This window comes from Macrobrachium nipponense, chromosome 30 (assembly GCF_015104395.2).
Source record: "Macrobrachium nipponense isolate FS-2020 chromosome 30, ASM1510439v2, whole genome shotgun sequence".
Taxonomy (NCBI): domain Eukaryota; kingdom Metazoa; phylum Arthropoda; class Malacostraca; order Decapoda; family Palaemonidae; genus Macrobrachium; species Macrobrachium nipponense.
In genome coordinates this window covers 7457194-7482386 of record NC_087218.1, presented here as the reverse complement: position 1 = coordinate 7482386, position 25193 = coordinate 7457194, and the positions used below count along the sequence as shown (strand labels likewise).

The 25193-nt window shown below is 36.4% G+C and overlaps 2 protein-coding genes across 2 annotated transcripts in view; both read right to left on the bottom strand.

Annotated features, from left to right (window-relative positions):
• Positions 1–333: 333 nt before the first annotated feature.
• Positions 334–3578, bottom strand: LOC135202249 (sushi, von Willebrand factor type A, EGF and pentraxin domain-containing protein 1-like). The gene is made up of 5 exons (XM_064231529.1): positions 3440–3578; positions 2802–2948; positions 2448–2583; positions 1552–1769; positions 334–935 (listed from the first exon to the last, which is right to left on the bottom strand). The coding sequence occupies exons 2-5, from the start codon at positions 2934–2936 to the stop codon at positions 642–644; spliced, it is 783 nt and encodes a 260-aa protein (XP_064087599.1). The 5' UTR covers positions 2937–2948; positions 3440–3578; the 3' UTR covers positions 334–641.
• Positions 3579–21838: 18260 nt separating this feature from the next.
• The window catches only part of LOC135202248 (uncharacterized), a 224928-nt gene continuing 221573 nt past the window's right edge, over positions 21839–25193 (bottom strand). Inside the window, 1 exon segment of the mRNA XM_064231528.1 lies at positions 21839–22307. Coding sequence (XP_064087598.1) covers positions 22261–22307 — 47 coding nt within the window. The 3' untranslated portion in view covers positions 21839–22260.

The window sequence follows — 25193 nt, the reverse complement described above, 5'->3', positions numbered from 1 at the left end:
GTGAGCAGGACAGATTTTTTTTTTTTTTTTTTTTTTTTTTTTTGTTTTTTTTTTTTTTTTTTTTGGTTATGGATTTTTCATGTTATTTTAAACTACAAACATAGAAACATCTGAGAAGGGTAATGAAGCGAACGGAAGTGATTAGTTTTTTATTATTTCACCCAAGGAAATTTTTATTCCTCGTATGATTAATCTGAGAGGTAATGAAAGATTTGTTCTTCACTGTACATGACCCAAAAGACAATATAAAACAATCCAAGGCTGTCATGTCAGCCAAATTTACGTGGCAGAACCAGTAATAGATAAAAACATATTCTTTAATTCATTCTTTGGTGTCCCCAAAAATGTCTACAACTGTTCAACAAGTACAAGAGTTGTTGGAATGTTAATTTTACACATCAACTGTGTTTCACGCCGTCTTCTCAGTGCATAGGTTTCTTAAGTGAACATCATCTTATCTTATATCTTTTAACTTTCTTCTTGCTTAGTTTCGAAAGACATTCCTCTACCACTTCTGCGAAACCGGACATACTTGGATCAACCATGCACATCACTTGTCTTAACACCGTGAAGTTAAATAAAATAAATATCACAAACAAACATCTTAAAGGCAGGACTGAAGTTAAAAAAAGTCTCTAGGTCTAGAAGTTCCCACACAGAGGGCGGGCCGGTGTCTCTTGAACCCCGCCGTAATCCTTCCTTGGTGTGGCGGTCCAGCTAATGAGATCGCCGCTGTACAAGCCGTTGCAGCTTGAACCAAGCTGGGCAACTATCCTCAAGGTTTCTACCGAGGTCGGGTTCAGTAAAGGACGGATCGACATCTGGAAGAGGGACATCCATCCTTCTAGACCCTCGCCCCTGTCCATGCCGTCACCAGTGTTCTGGCGCTGCCCAGAGTAAGCCTCTCCGCCTCCCTGTACGACTAGACCAGTTCCCTGCATTTCAGGAAATAAAACGTATTATGTATTGCAAGAACATTAACCCTAAGGAGATGTTGTGCTCTCAAATATGTATCACCAATAGATATGGAAAAAATTTAGGATAACTTGGTGTTTCCCACGATGCGCAGAACAGGTAATTTTCGAAATTGTTCAAGTTTCATTAGAACCTGCATGCTACTGTTCATAACTTAAGTGCAGGCATTGTAATTAGATAATTTAAAAAGGTCTGCATCAAAATAATAAAACTAAACGCCATAGTGTATATCCTTCTTTGATTTTTTTTAGGGGGCGAAGGTTGGTTGGATAGGATAGGGAATGCCACGTCCAAATTTTTACACAGAGATAAAACACAGAAAGATGATACAGAATACTACATCTCTGTTTTAAAGAGAAAGTTCTTTTCAATGCCTCTCTGGAATCTGTTTGAAGTAACATCGAAACTGTGATTTCTACGCCTTAAAGACCTGACATAATAGGTTCATTAATAGGTTTATACCAGACCTTAAAAGCACCTCTTCACTGGCGAGCAGCTCTAGCAGCACGCAAGTGCCCGTGCTGGCATAAAGCCTAGCCAAATCTAGAAACAAACAACAACGTAGATAATCCTTACCTGGGGAGATGCGCCTGTTCCTAAGAGGACGCCGTCCATGTAAATGCTCCAGGTTCCTGTCCAGGAGTTCCATGAGTGGACCATGAAGTGCCACTGACCGGATCTGACAGGGGGAGACACTACGTCGCTGACCAAAACCTCGTTGATGTAAAGGACCCATCTCTGTGGCTGACCTTTCACCAGTTGTATCCTGATGGTGCTGTTGGATGGGCCTCTCCCTGGAAAGAGAAATGTGACTTTTCTTTTCGTTTGTACTTTACTATAGTAAATTCACATCAACCGTGCATTTGGCGTCTAGGCCAGTCCCTTACGACGCTCCCGATTGGCTCTTGATAACCAACAGCTAATCAGGAGCGTCGTAAGGGACTGGCCTAGCGCCAAATGCACAGTTGATGTGAATCTACTATAGTAAAAAATTTTAAGTTTTGGTGTTCTGCCTCTATTTTAGGTCGAAAATGGCTCGATGTGTTTAAGCCGAAACGTCCCAATAGCATAAAAATTTTGACTATGCCGCTTGTTTGGCTGTTCCAATAATGTGTCGAAAATCCACAATTAAGCAAACGTAGACTTTCGAAAACCGTCCTCATCAGTGTTGACTTGAATATTTTAACATTTTAACGTCGACACTGATGAGGACGGTGTTCGAAAGTCTGGATTTTTGACACAGATTGTTCTTCGCGAGATTGTGAATTTCTTAACAATGTTACGACAATAATAATAATAGGCATCCAATTTATCCTTTCCAGTTTTCTTTCTTTTATGCTACGAACCTTTTGCTAAGATTTCTCCTGAGGTTCACAACAGTTCTAATATTAGCCGCCACTGTTGCAATGATACGTGCTAGCATAAGGCCAGCTGAATCAAAACCAACTTCTCTTTTAAAACACATGACTTACGTGTATAATCAAATGGCGTGGAAGTCCTTGCCGTATTGATTAGATTAAACCAGTATTGTATGGTAAAGCTCTTAACATCAGGAATCGGCGTTAAGTAGTGGACGTATTGGATGTAGTTTGACTGGTTCAGCATAATCTACGGGAAGGAAAAAGTGTATGATTAGATACGGTAAAGAGATCAATTGAAATATACCCAAATAGCTGCTCAACTAGATCAGAAACTCTGGAAATGACAATAACGTGTATCGCAGTGATTGGATAATTTGAAACAGAATATCTAGGTAAACTAAAATTCGGTCCATTTTTTTCAGAAAGCGATTAAGAAATAGATGGAGTCCGTATTATAAGACTCACCTTAGACAAGGGCAGCCTGGGAGGACATGATTCCGTCACCTGACGACGGGATATATATCCTCCCGTGGGCGTATAGGATGTACAGCTGACTCCAAACAGAGCCAGCACTAACAGGCAGTACGATGCAGCGTTCATTATGCCTCCTGTCTGTAATAAAATGAAATTAGAATAGAGGTTACACACACCCATCTTGCTTCGAATCGACTGTATAATATATATTATATATATATATATATATATATATATATATATATATATATATATATATATATATATATATATATATATATATATATAGGCTATGCAGGCATATCGCATACAACCATTCAAGAAACCGCAGACAACCACATAAGATGGAAGAACATTAATTAGAGGCGTTTCGCACATACAGTGTGTATCTTCAATCTGTTGTGATATAAAAACATACACATATGAACATTAAATAAAAGTAGGATTCTTAATATAACAAGTAAAAATCAATACAAGACTAAAATTAACTTAAACTTTACAGAAAGGATTAAAAGTTAATGACGTAAAACCAAGTGTCTGAATGATTGGTTCATTCTTATTCGTAAGAGAATCAAACGATTTCAAACGGTAAAGAAACAAAGCCTTTTTTTTAACGAATGAATACTAACCTTTGTTGCTTCTTTCTAGCTTGTTTCAACTTTCAACCAACTCGGTCTAAACTGCAAATCTTACTGAGGGCCAGCTGCACCGCCCCGCCTTATATAGGTGCCCACTCCGCTGCCCAATGAAGACCCATCCGATTCAAATACAAAGAAAAGATTAAGTTAGACGTAAAATACTTGGTTACGAGGATTTTTTCCTGATTATGTCTGAGTATTTTCTTGACGTAAACGGAAATACTATTGACGGGATTTCAATGACTACAATGTCACACACCCTGAACCTGTTTAGCGTTATATCACACACACACACACACACACACACACACACACACACACACACACACACACACACCTACTTTTGAAGCCCTCAAGGTATTAGTTTCTAATTTGGTACAACTAAGCTGATCTTAGACTAAACTAATTAAGAGCTCGTCCCAACCAGACGATACGAACCACAAAGTATTTCACTTTCTGTGAATGGTTCAAAGTAAAAGTCTCTCTCTCTCTCTCTCTCTCTCTCTCTCTCTCTCTCTCTCTCTCTCTCTCTCTCTCTCTTTTCACTATGAAGTTACTGGCTGCTCTAGGAGAGAGTCCTCGCTGGCATAAGACCAGTACAATCAACTAATTGTCTGGAGTCGAGAATTCTCCTTCGTTTGTAGAAACTTAATCATTACATTTTCCAAATACAATTAAACGGTTATAAATGGCGGAAACATTTCCAGTGTTATATGAATGATGAGCTTGTGTCAGTGGATGTTGGCTGAAAAAAAAAAATCGTATTTATTTTATCTTTTAAGAATGCCGGGTAAATCATTTTCGGCGTAGGTGACCATGGCAATTGCGACGCCAGGTTTATGATCGTCATCAATAGATCCAACCTTTTGGGGTTTTCCACCTGGTTTTGGTTTCCGGTGTTCATGTAACCGCTTTCCTCTCAGGTGGTACTATTCGGCGGTAATAACTGCTTTATTCGGGACCAAGATCCTCCATATTTTCATCTTCAATTTTTTTAAACCTCTGCATCGACTGAATTTGACATTTTACTTAAGAACATGTTATTTATGTGAATAATCCTATAAATCCTTGCAAAATTACGAAGAACTTTGGAGGCAATTAAATTTTAACCTTAGTCGTGGCAACGATGAGATTTCTCTCCTCTGTTAGGTATGTGATCGATGACTTGCATATTTTGTGCATCGGTGTATGTTAGGCAACACGAACAGTTAGCGTTTATAGGAATGGAAACATGAAAAATCGAATACGGAAAAACCAAAGAATCCTACTTCCTGTCCTCGTATGACTCGTAGACTCAAAATAAGAGACTATTCATACTGTGCCGATGAACGGCGTTCGTATGAAATGGAACTGGTAAAATCCAAACGGTCAATTTGGAAATCCCAGCCTTGCTTTAACATAGGTACGACGGAAAGGAGAATGACCACATTCTGATCAGGCATACTTTCACGTTGTTGCTTCTTATTTTCAATTCATACACTTCTTTGAAGTATTGCTAGAGAGATCCAGGCCTATAGGATGGCACGTAGCAGGATTAACAGAGTGATTAATCCTGGCATGTATAGTACAGTGCTTGAAATGCTTCTGAAAGTCTTTGTAGCCAAAAGTTCATATTGGAATGTTACCAATACACAGGTAAAGGTGACCTGGATGCATGATACAAGATCTCTGTTAGTCAGGTCAAGGCTTGATTTGACTAAAGCCGATGCTGAGATTTATAGGCCTACCTCACTGATAGCGTCGCTTCTCAGTATTCCATGTTTCGTTTCTGTTGAGGCTGACAGATGCTTCAGTTCTAGAAGCATAGAGTCTGATGATTCAAGTTTTCAGACGAATTGTATCTTTCAACTGGAATATTTTTAGTGGTATAGCATGCTCGTACCTACAGTTTTTTTTTTTTTTTTTTTTTTTTATGGGGGAGGGGTCGTTATTCCCAAAACTGGACCTTTCCTTCTATAAATGTCATTCCATATATAGGTATATACAAGATGAAATAGTCGAAAATGTTATTTCAGTTATATTAAGAAGAAAAATTGGGTATGCGGTCTATGCCATTCTACCCGATTATAGATGTTATTCAAATTTGGTTAACAGAATTTTACTTATAATGTTGAAAGTTTGCACTGAAATTCAAGAACATGTCTTCAGTTTTATTGATTGATTCATTTATTATGTTAACAATAACATGCATATTACTTTATTTGTTGTTATGTTATATACTTTGACTTAACAAAAAACAATAATTATTTATTACTTTGTAAGTACAGTTCAATGAAAACGATAGTCACAGAAAATATGGACTTCCAGAAATCTGGAGGACCTGGTTAGTCTTGTGCTTTCCAATTCTCAGTAAAGTTGGGCACATTCATATGGTTCCGGAAAACTTCAGGCACTGAAGTTTCTGTTTGTTTTGTGACTCTATTCGCCTCAAGCAACGATGACCTTCCATGTCACCGATGAATTAATATATGACGTTCGCTCCCGTAAATTAATTTTCCACATGATCATAATCGCTTACCAAGTTTAGACCTAATTATAATCATGGTATGGTTACTCTTCACTGGTATTTGGATCTCATTACAATGCAACTCATTGCCGCTCATACGAAACGCGTGAGGTATGTTGCAAGTTTGCTAGCATTGAACTTTAGCTTGAAATTGTCAGTCCAGCGTCCATAAGCCCATTTTTCGTTGTCCAGAATGGAAGAAGAAAAATCGAGTGAACTAGGCAGATTTATGGATAAGATACATACATATACGTCAAATAAGGTTTCTTTTTAACAGAATTATTCAAAAGATATAAGATCTTTCATGTGTCACGGATCTGTGCTGAAATAATTACATTCCTTTGATGTAGCCTAGACCAGTAGTACATTCGAACCTTTTGACCTTCACAGACCAAACCCATACAGTTATCAAGTTGAACTTGAAAATGGTTGCGAAAATTTCGTTATCCAGTTTCGACTTAAACGCTCATAACATCCGGAGAATGTTGCTAATTGTGTTGTCGCGACATGCCTTACATCCGTACATCGATATCTTGACTTGTCTCACCGTGCTGTATTTTACGCAAGAATTAAGAAACTGGACAATACCTACTCTGATGACCTTCAGCCCATCACCGTGCCGCTTGCACCAAACTCGTGTGTATAAAGTATTTTATATAATAATAATAATAATAATAATAATAATAATAATAATAATAATAATAATAATAATAATAATAATAATAATAATAATAATAACATTTTGTTAAAGAAAATGGCAGCATCAGTGGGATTGATTTTATATATGGTCTTTTCAATTCTTCTTATTATTCTCTTCTCATCAGGGCTGATATTTGCTAATAGCTGGCCAATGTTCATATCTTGGTTAAAGAAATGTTTTCTAAAAATACTAATTTATTGATATGATAACAAAAGTGGCGTATGGTCGCCGTAGGGTTAACAAATCTCAGACCAAGATTTGTTAACCCTACGGCGACCATACGCCACTTTTGTTATCATATCAATAAATTAGCATTTTTAGAAAACATTTCTTTAACCAAGATATCAACATCGGCCAGCTATTAGCAAATATCAGCCCTGATGAGAAGAGAATAATAAGAAGAATTGAAAAGACCATATATAAAATCAATTCCACTGATGCTGCCTCATCTTTAACAAAACATGTTTGAGAGAGGGTCTCCTACCTTCAAATAATAATAATAATAATAATAATAATAATAATAATAATTAATATCCTTTATTTCAGCTCAGGGCCATATACATGGAATATACAAAATACAGACAGTAACATACACTATCTAGATACATGAGACAACATAATAAAAAAATTTAATAATGGGCACTTATTCACAAAATAGCTGAGGTAGTATAAAAGATAAATAGTAATCATAACACTGGTAATAACAGTAATAATATTGGTGAGAAAAAAAATGCATTGAGAGTTATAATAGTTAGTGCACATATTATATAACTTAAATTTCAACTAGAGACCTTAGGTGGTTACAGTAGTCAGGTCCAGAGAGCTAAATACGAAAATTGAATGTAAAAAAAAACTTTAATTTTATAGTATTCACAGCAATAATGAAAAAGTAAAATGTCAGCAATAAATATAATAATAATGACGGAATCTGCAGATGACATCTTGCCAATACAGGGATTAAGTCCTTTAGGGGACTAAGGCCTCATTTTCCATCTTTTCCACAATTTAGATCTTTCTTCACTCCTTAGGATGCTTTGTATGAGCGAGTTGCTGCTGTTTCTCACTCGGGTTACCAGACTGGACATTGTTCGCCTTACAATGATTTTTAAATTGTCCAGATGGTTTTCTATGAACATCTGTGTGGCGGAGTGGTAACGGGTAGTGTTTGTGAGGCGTCTCAAAATGTCATTGTGCACAACAGTGATGCGTCTCATGGTCTCTCGGGTATAATTCGTCCAGAGGGAACACCAATAGATACTGTAGCAGTACGATCGGAAGAGCAGCAGTTTCACGTCTCGGTGACAGAGGGCAAACCTCTTTGCAATCATGTTGCCAGTTGCACATATCTTACGACGCCTCTGTTCAATGTCCACCGTATCTTTTAGGTCGTCGGTGATAATGTGACCCAAATACAGAAATTCGTGCCCAAATTCCCGCCGATGGTTTCCGAGGAAAATTTGTGGTTCTGCAATATGCTCAAGCGATCTCGGGAGCAGCGACATGCACTGGGTCTTGGTTTCGTTATAAATTATATCAAATTCCTCTGCATATTGGCGGCAAGTGTCGATGAGTCGTTGGAGACCTTGTGCTGATGGGGAAATCAGAACTATATCATCGGCGTAACAGAGGTTGTTTATAGTTGTTTCATTGACAGTGCATCCGATTGGGAGTGAGTTCAATTTGACATTCAAGGCATCTTCGTATCAAACAAATATGGAGAGAGAATGCCCCGTTGCCGAAGCCCGTTTAGGGAGCCGAAGGTGTACGATAAGACGTTACCCCATTTGACACAGAATTGCTGTGTGGAGGGCCAGCAATGTAAAATGCTAATTAGATATAGGGGTGTGCCTCTTTTATGCAGATTCAGGAAGAGCTTCAGGTAGTTTCTGTCAAATGCTTTTCTCACATCCACAAAACAACGGGAAACAGGATAGGCTGATGATAGGTAGTAGTTCAGCAATTCTTTCAATATGTAGATGCAGGTGTCGGTTGAGTGGTTTGCTTTAAACCCGAACTGGTTGTCAGTGGTATGTAGAAAGGGGAGAAGTCTCACTAGAAGAACCGACTCAAGTATCTTCGAACAATCGGCCGGTAGTTGCCAGGGTCAGCTGCATCCTTTAGCTTGTTTTTGATTAATGGTATCGAGTGAACTAAGAGTAGGGAGTTTGGAGAAACTGGTGACTTATGCACTCACTGAATAGGGCAGCTAGCAAAATGTAAATTATCGGATGGCAGAGTTTTAAAGGCTCTGCGGGAAGGCCATCACAGCCGGGCGATTTATTATTAAGTAGGCTGTTTATGGCATCGCTGATGTTACCTGGCGTAATACGGTCTGCAAAATGAAATTGAATGTTGTCAGTTTATCTACCTCCCTCCGGGAATCTTGATCATTTATGCAATTCAGGATATTGCTAAAGTGATCGCCCCACATACTTGCGATAGCCTCGTCTCCGACTGCTTCCCCTACTCTCTGTGAAAGCTTTTTAGTTTTGGGATTTAAGGACTGGATATCTTTCCAAAGACGAGGATAATTACCAGATTCTAAGTTTCTAGACATTGCATCGGCTCTTAGTTGTTTTTCATTTTAATCTGCAGTGCTTAAGAGCAAGTTTGAACTGCGATCTCGCTTGTCTCATTAGTAATGCGGTGTGTCCTTCCCTCGGGCTACCATTTTGCCTCCACAGTAAAAACATTTCTCGTGAGTATGTATACAGATCTTTAACCAAGTCATTCCATCCAAGTATATTACGAGAATTACCTTGACGAAATCTATAAGCAGCCCTGCCCGAAGCAAGCATAGGGGAGATTGTGTTCGAATAGAATTCATTCAGATCCCTCCTGTAGTGGTCATTTCTACAATTTGTTAGTACAAAGTAAGGCGTCTGCCGGTTGAACTATTGACCGCAACCTGGTTTCCGTGGTCGCCCTAAAGTATCTGGTTTTCTGTTGGTTTTTAAAATCCCATTTTACCGCTGGTGGCCGGTCAGTTAGGGGGTTCACAGTAGGGAGGGATGGGGTCCTGAATGACACCTGTAATGGGATGTGATCGTAGCCCGTCGCAAGATCGTAGCGAATATTGCAGGTCATAGTAGAATCATGAAGTTGTGGAGATGTGATGCAGTGCGAGCTTTGGTAATGTCTTTGTTGACTGGGAAGAGTCAAGGCCTGTTACCCCTTCAATATTCATTAGAAGGGAGTTGTAGGCTCTCTAATGAACAATCTCTGTTGGATAGTACTTATAGTAGTATTCTAGGCCATGAGCTAACATGAAAATTATTTGGATACTATTCCGTGATTTCTGATGGATTAAATTTTGATGAGCCGTAGTACCACATTCAGTCGTAGCGTGGTTACACGCACACACACACACGCACACACACACACACACACACACACACACACACACACACACACTACATATTTAGGGACATTGTGCAAGTTTTATGCACCGTTCGTTGCGTTGTGTTTCTGAAGTGCCCTCCATGTCATAAAATTTTCTGACTGACAACCATGTTGTAATGGTTTCAGTAATGTCCCTTGTTGTTTTCTATTGGTCTGCAAGCATTTCCTGTGACGAATGTTTGGGCAACAAAGTGTCTTTTCTTACCGACTTTTATTATAGAATAGGGAAAACACGTGACAGGTTAGTTGTATCATATTCATGCATGTAAAAGAGGGTTGACGAAGGGTCGCTACCTTTTTTTTTTTTTTCAATTTAAACCAAACTACTGAAATTTGTTACAAACTTATAATTCTGGTGCAAGTGGTAACGGGGCATGAAAGGAATAGGCTGAAAAGCTCGCAGACAAACATGCATATTATATATATATATATATATATATTATATATATATATATATATATATTATATATCTAGATATATGATATATAGAGAGAGCAGAGAGAGAGAGAGAGAGAGGAGAAGAGAGAGACGAGAGAGAGAGAGAGAGAGAGAGAGAGAGAGAGAGCAAGGTGTGTAAAATACATTCTATAAAAGTCATAGTCCTAAATTTAGGGGTCCCAATTCACTGCATATCACAAAGTCAAGATTGAATAATGGAAAACAATGAAAAAATTAGCAGTTTATCTGCTTACAGTAACATAAATTTTACAAAGAGAATAAACGGGGAACATATGTAAATATGCAAAAATATGCCTTAGATGTTACGGACCTGTAGAATTTTGAGAAACTCGTAAATCTCTGCTTCTGTAAGCAGGTAAACTGCTCATTTTTTATATATAAAAAAGTGGCTACTGAAGAGCAAGAGCCCTTGCCAGGTTCATAAACGATCGCTCACCAAACACAGTTCCGGGCACACTACACTTTGCAAGAATGTAGTCTACACCTCAAGCGAAGGGTGTAGTGTAGAGCTTTATTCCCCGTTTGTGTGTAAGTGTTTGTTTTTTACTACTATCTCTGCTTCCGTAAGCAGATAAAGTGAAAATTGAATCGACATTTTTGCCACTGCTGAGACATGGCCGGAAGACAATGAAACTGCCAAGCTTTCTGAATTGTCCCCACTACGCATAGTTTCCTTCACGTTCCGAAGGGAAGATGAGTTTGGTCTGAAACTGCCTGACAGGTTTGAGATAGAGTGATTGATTGATTGTGTCTATTAAATCTGGTGTCACAACATCTGGGTAATTGGCACCGAAATAAATTAAATTTTAAATAAATTTCATATACAAATATCTATAAATATATGTATATAAAAATTTTGTTCATATATAAAAGTTCTTACATAGACGATCTATGTATAATTTAAATTTGGTTGAGGAGGCCTGCCTCCCCCATAAATTTATATAACTTGCCTATATTACAATCCCTCCCTAGAATTGTAGTTAGGATAAAATTGCCTACTCTGTCACGACCCCAAGACAGGAACCTGTCTCAAATTCCCGAATCTGGGACATTCAGTCAACAAATGTTTCACAGTCAAGGGCACAGTACAGTTCTCGCAAAACGGTGGATTTTCACGAGACATCAAGAACCCACGTGTGAGTCTTTATGTCCAATCCTCAATCTGCACAACATCGTTTCTTGTCTCCTTGGCATATTCGGATATGACCAAGGATCGAGACTGATGACGCGATACTACGCATTTTTTGATTAGTTAAAATATCCTCCCACTGGGACTGCCAACATTTTTTTAATTCTCTGACCTACTAGAGGATACAGATCCCGATATGGTAGTAGGCATCTTGTAGGCTCTGGGGAGTTGACCGCAGACTTTGCAAGTTGGTCAGCTTACGGATTTGATAAAGTTTGTGTTCCTGATCTGTGGTGACTTTAATTAATCAATAATTAATCTATGGATGGATGATCCAACCAGTGTAATTTAATTAGGTAGATCAATGGATGGATGATCCAACAAGTGAAAGTGTCGAAGCATTTAATGATCTAGCTATACTTGTGTCGCATCGTTTTGTGAATATAAATTGCTGTGCTGCAATAAGCGGTCTTACGTTAGACCTGGTTGTATGTTATGATGCAAATTCAAACACTCTTAATATTTGATTTGATAATAGAGATGGGGTCATGAGGGTGCTAAGGAATTGGTGGGGGTCACCTGGATAATAAGCTGTCAACACTCAAGTCGTACCAGAACCTGCAAAGAATAAAGAACCCTTGTGTATCACTCCGGAACCCCAAGACGTCACTCGTAAACAGCTTCCATTACGTGAAAACATACAGAAGGAATAATCAAGATAACGTCCAAATAGCCGCGTAATTTGGAAGAAATCGAGGTTGGCAAAGACAGGAGCAGAAGGTAATTATATAACAATTTTAATTTCCCTTAGCGGTGTTTTGTAAGTAATTACTCGGCAAGATTATAATCTTGGAAATGGAGTGTCCGACTTTTTAGCGTTGCTAATGAAGGATTTAGCGTTGTTTATTGTCGGTCTATTATTATCAACCTCACATCTTTACTGGGGGGGAGCGGGTAAGGGGCTATTTGGGCCCTAAAGCAGCTGTGTCCAATGCCCGATTCCGCATTAACATGATATCATGAAGGGTATGTGTAACTTTTATACCAATTACTTAAGACCCTTGTAAATTCTGCTTAATATATAAATTTTTAATGTGACATAATCATACAAAGACGTAGTTTTTGCCAAAGACAGATTTCTTTTGTAATAGCTCTAGCCTAGGCCTGATCAAAGACGTAAATTCTGCAAAGATAAAGGTTTAGGTACCGTAACAATCAGGCAAAGATGTAGTAATGTAAGTTCTGCCCAAAATAAGTTTTTGTTGTATGTAGACCCAATCTGACAATTCTTCTCCCCCAGATTTCTTATATTGTTTCCCAATATATACTGGACCTAATCAGACAAATTCTACCCAAAATGATTTTTTTTATCGTAACGGTAAACGACCAAAGGGCCACCATTTCACTCTAAACGACCCCTTTTTTTCATTCGATATTTAATTGGTGAGACAACAATACAATTACATCTTGAAGCATACCTTTCAAAAGATTGAAACTTAATCTTTGAAGTTGTTTCACCAGTTAAATGTCGAGTGAAAAAAAAGTGGTCATTTCGAGTGAAGTGATGGCCATTTGGTCGTTTACCCTAATTGTAAGATGTACCTAAATGCTGCCCAAGAAAGTTTAATGTTGTAACATAAGTAGGTAAAGAGTATTTGCCCAGTATATGTTTTTAATGTAACATAATCAGACATAGATGCATACCTACTACTTATATGCTGCTCGAGATATATTTTTAATAGCGTAGCCTCTGTTCGTCCTCAAAGGACCAACCAGTTTCAAAGAATTCTCTTTTTGTTGGCCCTGACCAGTATATAGCAAGTGCATGTTAACACTGATAGTGTATAGGAGTTCAAAACAAGAATACGCTTTCCCTTGTCTATGGCAAATGCCTTGGCTCTTCCTTGTCTTAACCACCATCGTGGCAGCAATGCCCTGTTGTCAGACAAACTGCCTTTTATTCTTTTGGTCGTTGTTATGAGAGGATGCACCTAGAATTGGTGCGTGTATAAGTGCTCCAAGATCATATTTGGTCATCATGGAAGATCCAAATTATGAAGCTAGCTAAAGTACATAGGGTTAAGTCAGTTACGTCCCAGTGAATTTTTTTTTTTTTTTTTTTTTAACATAACATATTTTGGTGAATAATGATCTGTAGGTATGCATAATATGATTAGAACATAGCCTAATTGAGATCTGTTGAAAAACTTCTAATTTCCTTGTAGTATATATATATCTTTTGGAAAAAAAAAATCCTTGTAGTATATATATCTTTTGGAAAAAAAAAAAAAAAAAAAAAAGTCAAAAAAAAAAAAAAAAAAAAAGTGCTTTGCTGTTGTAACAATTATGACATACAAGGCAGCATTGCTGGAACCCTTGCTTTATGGATTCGGAGTTGGTTCCAACATAAATTTTTACTTCCTTTCACAAGTCTTGTGCATTGACCCGCTCCTGCAAGGCCTCCCATTCCTGGGTCCCTGAATGAGGTAGTACTTAGGCTTCTCTCAACCCCTCAATTCGCTGGGCCCTATACAACATATATGCTGCAAAATGTGATCTTCTTGACTGCTTTTGCATCTGGAGTTCGCATTAGTAAACTGGGTTCTTAGACAGGGAAAACACTACATTATTCGTACAGCTAACCGTAATCCATTAGTACTGTCTCATGGCCCATCATTCTTTAGAGAAAATTCCTGTTTTGATAAGGAACTCAGTTTGTCAAATAAAACATATGCCTGGCTCAAGTAGAAGTTTTGCAAACATCCCAGATGGGCTGATTTTCCAACACCCTAGCACAACAAACTCCTCCATCTACATGGGCAGAAAATAGTTATGGAGCCCCTTATTAAAAAGGCAGACCCAACTGGGGCATAATCTCAGTTGTATACAGCTTTGGTTTGTGTTTTTGCTGGCCACAACCCATGAATGAAAACCAGCACAACTCTTGCAATTTAATTTGATTCTGATGAATGTGAAATTACGTTGTTAGAAGTGTTTACTTAGGCTAAACTTCTTGGCTGAAGAGTGATAGCTAGTGATAATGTTATATAGTAACATAATCTAACCCTACATAACTTTTGACTCTGTTGAAAACAAAAGTGTGGATAAGTTGACATGGATACTTCCCCAAGACTGTGGTATACTCACAAATCGCACAATATGAAAATATCTCTTCAGTTCAGCCTGCACAGGATCCACAGGCAGGGGAGTTCCAGATATAGTAGAATGCACGATACGGTGAGCTGGGTTTTCAACTGAAGCACAGGGAGAGAGTAGCCCAACGATATTTTTGCTCAGGATTGAGATAAGCCCCTACATTTCACATGGGGACAAATGGTGCAAGGGTCCATCCTTCCCTGCCGTTTTCTTGCTAGGTGGTTTCTGAGTTTTGGAGCGCAGGGACAATGGTGTCTTATGTCGGGATGGATTCCTGGCCACGACCCAGTCATCAGGGTCAGGCTGTGAATGGTGAAGTTAAAAATCTATGGGTGATCATTTTGTGACTAGGTTAAATGGAAATCTCTTGGTTGAACATTTATCAGTTCAGTTCACCTGTCATACAGCATTTTTTTAAGAAGAGTACAGTACTATTAGGTCTCGTAACTGGTCGAGGTCTTCCTAGTTCATAAAGAGTTAAAGTCTGACTACAGTGAGTAGTCTGGTTAAAATATTTTTCAATTCTGTTCACCTTTTTATTAACTAGTTGAGGTCTCGTCAGGAGTTCATAAGGATACAAATGTAACTAGCCATAAAAAATGTTTTAATTTAAAATGTACACATTTATACCAGCAACTATACAATTTGGTACAAAAAGAATAAGCTACGTCTATGAAATAAACTCAGTAACTTAATTATAAGAGATTTTTCAAGTCTGTGAATCACTGGAAAAGTTTGATTGGAACAAAATATCTTTTCAACATTTCAAAAGCATGTAGATAACTGCATATGTTTAAGCATTGAGTGAAACACCGTATGCAATCTCTAAACTTGTCTTTTTCTATAAATCAAAAGCACTAAAGATTACAGTGAAAGAAATATCAAAATATTCACATATATGAGACAAAAATACACACTTTTGCTTTGAATAGAAAGTATATACGTACCTACTACTTCTTTGGGAGTTGCAATATCAAATTACAAAGATTTTTGCCAGGCTCAAATACACTCTCTGTACACTTAGTTGATAAAACCAGCACAATCCTAGGGTCAGTTACTTGCCAGCAACACTACATGTATGAAATATAGCTGAATTATTACGACAAAAATTTGCTCATTATCTTAGTATTCGATCTATAGCTACATGTAAAATCTACAATAATAAATTATAAGCAAAAATATTTACCAATGGCATTATCTTCAGGAAGAAAATTGATACCAGAGATGACTTTTCTCTTGTATTTTGACTCATTCAACGTGTAAATTTTGCTTTTGGAGGGGAAAACCAATTCAGATTCCTGTACCATCCCTAATAGCCTTTCCCAATGAGTCCTCACTAAAATCTACACAAAATATGCTATTCTTTGTACATAGAAAAATGCTTGACCATTTCTCATATTGACTTAGGGAAATAATTGATGTTTTGGGCAAATAATAATTCGATTTTTTTCCTGTCATATTAAAACTCTGTTAATGAAACCTTTATAAAATGTAAATATAAGTATTTGACAACAAATCATTTCTCATAACCATTTCTCTTTTTAATACAGAACTTTAACATTTACAACCATACAGTAGTCATGTTTTTGTTGAGTACAGTACTAAGAATGGGATGAGAAGGGAGAAGGATAAGGTATGCATCATTTCATTAGAACACTACCACCTACTACTTTAAACTTTGTAATACGTATGGGTAAATAAAGTGTATTAGACTTCAAATTAAGTCACCAGCTAACATGGAACTTTTAATTATCTTGCAGCTTTGCAAGAGCAGGATGTGCAACAGGTATAAAAGTTGTCTTTGCTTGCAATCAACTAAAACAAAATACCCTCATATGGTATTACTTTAACTGTGGCAGCTCTTTAACTAGGAGGGAAAACACTTTTAAAGATATAAATTGCCCTAATGCTTTACTTGAAAGCCGAAGAATCGCACAAAACTCAGTTTGTGCTTGTATGTTCAGTACACCTGGTAATGAACATGGCAAAATGTATAAATCTTTATATAAAATACCAACACAAACGGTTCATACATACTCGTACAATTCCAAAATAAAAATATATCAACCTCACACTTTGAACTTATTCCTAATTCCTAGTGGGCCACTGTTGTTACTCCTTTTCATTTTATTTTTATTTTATAACTGCTAATGGCAATATATCCCTAGTAGAGTAGAAGAAAATAAAATAATTACCCTGTACATTCTGAATTTAAAACCCCCCAGAAATTCATATATACTGCATGTAGTTCCAAAAAAGTTAGGTCCACTAGGAAAAATACCAGCGCATACACGTGGTACTGAATGTAAACTTAAAGTCTGTGAAGTATTGAAATCTTTTATATGGATACTTTTCTATTCCGTATTTTATTGCACAAGGTAACATGTCAAAAGTAAATGAAATTGCTACCATTTTAAGTAAAAGTAACTCTTCAAATAAAAAAAGAAATTGTGGTACAAAGAAGTGCCTCTGCCATTTTGGTCAAATTAAATTCCAAAGATAGGTCTCCATCTAGTACACAGTATTAAAACAACAGAAAGGTTGACTACAAGAAATTATTTTACATACACAACCATATTTTTACTTATGCTGTATTGCCCACATTGTGTTAGTTGAGAATAGTTTTGTAAATTTATGTAGTATAAATTATCTACTGTACATATTGATAAAAATTTCTTTTCCCCTTGTACTACTACTTAGCAGAGGCAATATGGGATCACATAATCAGTAAATTAATAGTTCATAAGGTATTCCTAGGGTCCATGAATGGATGTATTTTACTTTTAAGTACAGTAGTAATAAAAAAAGTTATATGTTGTGAGAGAGAGGGGAAAAGTAAAGTACAGTAGTAATAAATAAAGTTATATGTTGTGAGAGAGAGGGGAAAAGTAATGTACAGTAGTAATAAAAAAAGTTATATGTTGTGAGAGAGAGGGGAACACAATTCGTATTACTTGTAGGGTGACTGCATTATGTCTGGGGAGTTCAATGACCGATGTGAGGATTTTTATGACCAGATGGGACTGTTCTCTACTAACACTACTCTTTTGGGCAATATAGTATAAGAAAAATTTTCTAGTGTATGAATAAAACACTCACTTTTCTAAAACAGGTCATAATATTTATACTGAGTAAATAAAAATGCAATAATTCTTTGTTTTGGCATTTTAATTTATTCTGTATATGTTAAGACCCAATGAATTAAAATGAGAAAAAATTAGCTTCCAAATCAATTGTAACGAAGAGTGATTACATAATATAATTGTGATAAGAATATATGAATAACATTGGACTGTACTACACAGTTTTACAAGACAAAGTAAATAGCAGTCAACTAGTGACTATTGAACATCGGTTTGAGCATGTGATAAATTTTGGTGAAAATATTGAAAACCGACTTTTGAAAAATGATGAAAATAAGGATTATGCTCCAAAAATTCTAGCTGAGAAGGTAACACAGATTTCAGTCAACTACACAAAGATTGATTTTCTAAACCTGGGTATCAAAGACACTGAAAGTACCAAATATAGATGTGAGCAAATAAAAGAGTTTAGAAGTCTCATAAACAAGAGTTAAAAGCTATTGGAATGTTGAAATTTTAGAAGAAACACATTATAGGATCATTTTCTGTAATTGATCTCATTCTTTGAAAATAACCACCATATAGTTAAGAAATGCAGTTTAGTACTGAAGCATTATGTAACACATTGACTGTCCTTGACACATCTTGCCAAATGGGGAGCCTCTACTGACTAGTCAACAATCCTTAAAAATATTAATGGATTTACTTCTAGAGAAAACATAAAATACTGATCAATTAGTTCTTTAGTCAAGGAGCAAGAATTTAACCTTTTCATTAATAAGAAAACATTTGCTGCGTTTGAAAGCTGCCTTTTAAGTTACAAGTGCTTGTGATAGAATGCATGTCTGTATGCATGGTTCTTTACTTTAGTATGTGTACCTATTTGATAGTACTGATGTTGGCAAGCACTGCCACTTCAAGACCAAAGGAGTGAACAGTTTGCTAGTTGATTAATTAGCTAGCATGTTTCCAAAATTTGTGGAGGAAAATTGGTTGTCTTTTCAATTTTATGAAGAATTGCACCTGTGAATGTTAGCCTTCACCTTCCTTTTCACCCGATATGTCACCTCATGGATAAAACTAGTAACCCAATATGAACTGAGAATCTGAATTTAAAGAAAAACTAGTATAATGCTTAGTAAGGTATGCACCAATATAAAAATGATGAATTTTTCTATACTACTTGACATTCTTCTTTGTCCAAGATAAGTAACTTTTAAAGTAAATCATGACTCAAGCTGTAACATGAGAATATTTAGTTTATCTTAAATGAGCCAAATAAGGTGAAGGAAAATCTAACAATTATGAACAGGTAGATTATTTTCCCATGTTTTGATGACTGCCAGTTGCTGCTCAATGCTTTTATTCAAATTATTCCAAACAAATTTCCATTTTCATAATTTTCTGCTTATGATTTAACACAAGATTTTTTAGGATACCTTAGTAAAATATATTTTTATTTCAATTACACATTTAGGAAACACCACCTTACTTTTTAAGCCATAGTACTTTTGGGGGAAACCAGCAGTCGTTATCAACTAACGCTTTGTCTTTTTATTACTGTATTAAAAATCTCTACACTATCTGAACTCAGGTTCTCCACTAAAACAAGTAATGCTTTTCAATTCTTTCAATAGATTTGAATGCTACAGGGCTTTTAAGTGTTGAGTAACCCAAGTGATTAAGGTTCCTACCTCTAATCCTAAATAATGCTTACTTTTTTCATATATTATGAGTTTCTTTAATTTTTGTTTCCTCATTTTTCTTGTGTTGGTGCTGTAACGAAAACATCTTGCCTGCTGTATTATGATATACCTTGTAGGCAGATATAAATAGTAAACATACAGTACAGTTAAACCACCTAACTTAAAACCCTGCATTTTCATATTCTGTACCTGAATATTAGTAGTACCCTGTCAGGTTTTCAAGAGGAATATTGGAAGTTGATGGAGAGCTGACTGCTTTAAGCTAAACAAATACTTTTAACTGTTCCAAGTGGTGTATGTAGCTTTTAACATTTTCCTTGACAGGGTCAGTGCACCACCAACCTATATGGGGATTCTTGAGTAACTTGGGTTGTAATCTGTATATCATAATCAAGGGGCTTGGATTACTCCTGAATGGTTATGCATTGCATAATTCTTGAGGTAGATAAATTCATTACCAAAATTTTGTACTCAAGTTGAAATTAGGTCTTTTTGTAGTTAATTTTTTACGCTCGTCCTGTCTAAGCATTATACAACTAAACAGTACAATCTTGCAGTAACTGATCAAACTTTCAGTGATGGTTACACAATGAAATGCTGATTTAGGGCCCTAAACTGATCGGGATGAGATAGCTATGTAATGCTATTTGGAGACTCAAATTTGAGATAAGTTGGGGTGAATGCATTTTGGCATCGTGAGTGATGAAGATAATAAGTGTGTATTTAAGGATTTGAATTTTTATCATCTTGTTTGTGTGTCAACTATTGTCTCTGAAAGGTCTATGATCTACTGAGATTGTGCTATGGTAATGAATTGTGTTAGTGTGTGCATTTCATATATAAATATAATTTCATGGGTATCCTTTATGATATTCATTTACACACGTAATGCATGCCCCAAGATCACTTATTTTCTTACCCCTTGCATTGCATCACTTTGATTCTGCTACAATAATTATTGTAATCAAATGTACATACTTGTAAAATTTAGGTGGAATTGGGTACCTAGGAAAATTTTTCCATATTTATTTTCTTTTACTAAGCTGGAAACCTAACACGATAAAAGATATTTGTTTTGTGACACCCTAATGTTATTGTACTCGCATGGTGTTAGGAATGTTGAGATATACCCTCAACCGTTCTTGAAGTTTAAGGGTAGGGGTGCTCTATCTGAATTAAGCACCTTCACAATATATGAGGAGGTTAGTAGTCCAGTGCAAAAGCATTGATCATATAATGCAATTGGACTGGATTAAACTAAAACTGTTCTAGATATAGTGGATTTTTTTTTTTTTTGCCAACATGCCAGGCATGAGCAAAGATTTTATTGCAAATCTGGTCTCCTTTATACATGTATTTTTCCTTGAATTTATAAACCATTTTAAAATTTGAAATAAAAATATATTTATAGCAATAAATTTATGTATACAAATAGAGAATGGCATGGTTGCCAATATATGACATTATGAATTGAATAAAATCTCATCACTTAAGAAATATTCCTCCAGGTAATGAAAATTTTAGATGTTTAAGCCATATACACTGCTTGAATTTTCTTCTTTCTTACGAAACATCAAACCTTACCATTAAGCAAAGCAAATAACAAAAATACTAAGTCATAATGACTAGCCATGGTCACCTTTTTAAAAACAAATCTTATAACTAATGGTTTGGTCACCTTTTTAAAAACCAATCTTATAACTAATGTTTTAAGACTAAGAATAAAAGTTGATATCAGCATTCTTAAATAATTGATGACATGTTAAGCTATTCAGAGGTTTCTAATATTCCTGCAACGATCACAAGACAGATCACAACAGTAGGCAAAGTACAGTATAACATTTACCAAACAGAATTTGTAAACAGCAACCTCATACCACAGAGTAGTACTTACACCATACCAAAATGAAGCTCAAAATTTTAAGGGATTGAAAAAACAAACAAAAAACTTAAGAATACTTTCTGCATTCTGTTGTGAACAACGCATGTAATTTAAAAAAAATAATTACTAGTTTTTGAGCAAAATACATTAGCAATTTGGAAATGCGTACAGCACCAGAAAACTCCTTGATAAAAAGGAAAAAAAAAATTCTAGAAAGAACCACTGACTGCAGATAATAGAGGATTCCCCATCATGGACGGCATAACCATTGTGTCAAGGTGTAGTGATGAAGTTGGAACTTTATGAGGAAATGTTTCTGTTTCAGTGATGATACTTTTCAAAATCACTGGAGAGAGAAGAGAAGAGAAGAGAAGAGAAGAAAGCAGCAGCAATAGGAGACAGGATCTCTCTTTCAGCAATGATACTTTCCAAAATCATTGTATGACATATATAGCTTGCAAAAGCAATATGTAAAAGATTTATTCAAATACTTTAAAAGGGGAAAAATGGAAAACTAGATAGAATTTTACACTACAGTAGTGGCAAAACAAATTCCTGTATTCAGATGGATTGATCCTCTTACCAATATAAAACTTTTAAGGCTTTAAACAATATACATTATATTAATATACTCCCATTTTTTATTACTTTTCAGCATGATGCACATTCCACTTCACTCCCAGCTTATGCAAGTATTCCATAATGAAATACAATTATAGTAGCATACAGAATTTAACATGATCAGTAATACATCCCTTCGACTCCAATCCTCTCTTACTATGTTTATGCTTATTCATTTAATTCAACAGACACTGGCATCATGGGTGGATCATCCTCTGTAAAAAGAAAAAAAATGTAAGTATCACTCTTGCTTTTTGAAGTAAAAATCATGATAAATCACCAATACAGTAATATGTACGTTTGGCTACAGCCCGTTGTCAAATGTGTATAAGGAAAACTTGTTGGAAAGAGGAGGAAATATACATGTGAATTAAAAGGAGAAAACTGAAACATACCAAGAGTATATTTGACCATCAAAAAACATTAAATACTTAGAAGACTTGAGAAAGAGGAAATGTTAACAAATATATTATGAAAGTATGAGGACCAGGACCTACAATTAGTTAGTAATTCAATACCTTCACTCCAACCCATTATATTACAACAACTATGTTGTCATACAAACAGCAAGTAAAAAAATGAGAGTAACTGCTATAGCAGGAACAATGTTAGGCCATTCTGGTCAATGGTCAGGAAGAGGATGACAATAATTCCATAAGGAATAACAGCATCTTAACTATCTGAAAATAAGTCATTCAAATTAAATTTTCATAACTCTTATTAACAATATCACTGAATTTGTTGCATATGAGCCACTGTGTATAGACCTTAGTATATACTAAGTTAAAAACTTCATGCTCTAAACTCTTCAAAAGCATATAGCAAGTAACTCAGGGTAAATGTCAGTCTTTCTTAACTATGCCTTTGAGTTTGTTACATAACCAGAAATAATTTTACCAATACTCTTCCTTGTTTGCTGTTTGTAAAGTCTTGTTCATGCTATGGTATTCATTCTGGTATAATTTAAAAGCAGAATACTTATACTATTTCAGAAAGTGATGGGTCAAAAAGGACTGTTGGGGTTGGATTCTGTAAAAGTAAATCTACAAAACTATGAGCACATGACACAAGGTCACTTTGGTTGTATTTGATAAATATGGAGGAAGCCCTAGTACAATATATCAAAATTAAAATGCATTTCTTTTGTCAGAAGTTTTAGTTCGAGACATTTTATTATTAGATGTTGCTGTGTTCAGTGAGAGCTTTGCTCCACTACCTTCACAGCACTGAATATTTACACCCAGATTGTTGGTGATGGTTTAATATTACTGTCAGGCACAAGGGGGTACCCCAGAACACAAGCCTTGTTCTGGCGGGTGACTGCTCTATAGCCAAGGCAAGGCTCGTGAAGATGAGGGCATTGCTCCATTGTTGGTGTTCAGCAGCCTCAGTTATTCAGGTGTTTGTCTCTACCAGACAACATTGCAGTACCTTGTCATACCTTAGAGATGTCGCTCACAAGTGCTTGGACACCTTAGTATGTGGTGGCCGATTATAGATCTTGACTAGCTTAAGTTTCTTCGCTTGACCTCCTTTTGGATGAGACTGTAGAGCCTGTCCACAGAGGTAACACACTTGCTTCAATAGACCTTAGGGATGCACACTTGCACATCCCACTCAACCATCACTTCACAAGTATCTTTCCTTTGTTTGATGGGGCAGCTTGTTCATGGTCCATGTCCTTTGCTTTGGTCTGTATACATGTTCCTGGCACTTTGAACAAGGTTGCATGCATTGCTGTCCCTCTTGTTGGAATGTGAACAAAGTCTGTCTGCTCAAGGGAGTGGAGTGGCTGGGACTTGGATGATAGTCTGCAGCAACCCTTGCCTTTGTGACCTCTTCCCGAGTTGCTGCATCTGACTTATACCCTGTAACTTTTGTCATGGTCTATTGTGATTAGGAAAGAGAAGACCAAAGTTCTTGTACTTGCTATATAGCACTGTCCTCTTTTGAATCATAAAATTCACTCCCCAATGTAGGCTCCAACAGATTTCCTGGTTATGCATAGTTTTATATTTTCTTAGGAGGCTTCCACTCAACTAAGGATCATAAATTCCTCTTTACTATATAATTTTACCAGGGGAACTCCTGTGCTATCTTTAAAGCAGTCATTTTTCATTGGTGGGAAGTTTCTTTTGCATGCGTCCAGCTACACTTAGTGCTGTATCCATGGATGGTTCCTGCATTCTGATTGTTATGGCAGACAGGTTAAGGAGTCTGCTCGGAACTACATACCTGTCACACATGCATAGGTAAGGTTTTAAGCTTCAGGTGCAAGGCTTGTGCATTTTCTTGGTGATGTGATTCCCCTTGCAGTGCATTCATTACATAGGAGAGCTACCTTGACTCCTGAGACTCAGTTTTGTGGTTCTTCACTTACAGGGATTTGACTTCCGAGTCTTCTATTTTCTTCAGTGGCTCTTCTGCTCCATATTTTCTCCTAAACTGCAATTCAGGCTGTTATGATTCATGGGGTATTTTTACAATGATATGACATCTTCATTACTTTATTTCCCTCTCCTCACTCACATGAGATGTGCTGGTTGGCAGGAAGTGGATGGTGGACTAGGCATGTATTGTGAGACCATTTTTTTTCTTTTTGGTGGGGGTCGATGCGGTAGGGTCATTTTATACGGCACAGGGCAAATATAGTTTTTGAGTTAATATAAATAATATTTATGGTAGAACATTTTTACTTATCTTTTGAACCATCCTAATCTTTTACTGATTTCCATAGCTTTCTCTCACCTCACTTGAAAATAGTGTGGGTGGTCTCATTTTATCATGCATAGATCTTGTATGTCAAGCCAAGCCTACAGGATGGCATAAATTAGAATGGATAGGAAGGGTTAGGATCCCCTCTCCATCTCACAATCTAGTCAGGCAATTTTTTTTACTGTGATCATTTACATATTTTTATTTAATTCTGGTCTGATTTGTATAGTTTCCATATGTCCAGTTTTGTTCAACTGTTTGGTGTATGTGCCTGTATTTCGTTAGACCAATAATAATTGTCTCCCCCATATCTAAAGCAGTAAGGAAATATAGGAATGACAGTAGGTGTGTCAATGATCTTGGCTGTAACTACTTCCAGCTGATAG

What these genes read in the sequence shown, in the direction of transcription:
- LOC135202249 (XM_064231529.1), bottom strand. Translation starts at nt 2,936, where the DNA reads ATGAACGCTGCATCGTACTGCCTGTTAGTGCTGGCTCTGTTTGGAGTC. An exon ending in CACGCCATTTGATTATACAC is followed by an intron (nt 1,770 to 2,447) that starts GTAAGTCATGTG and finishes TTCTCTTTCCAG; the next exon opens with GGAGAGGCCCATCCAACAGC. An exon ending in GAACAGGCGCATCTCCCCAG is followed by an intron (nt 936 to 1,551) that starts GTAAGGATTATC and finishes CCTGAAATGCAG; the next exon opens with GGAACTGGTCTAGTCGTACA.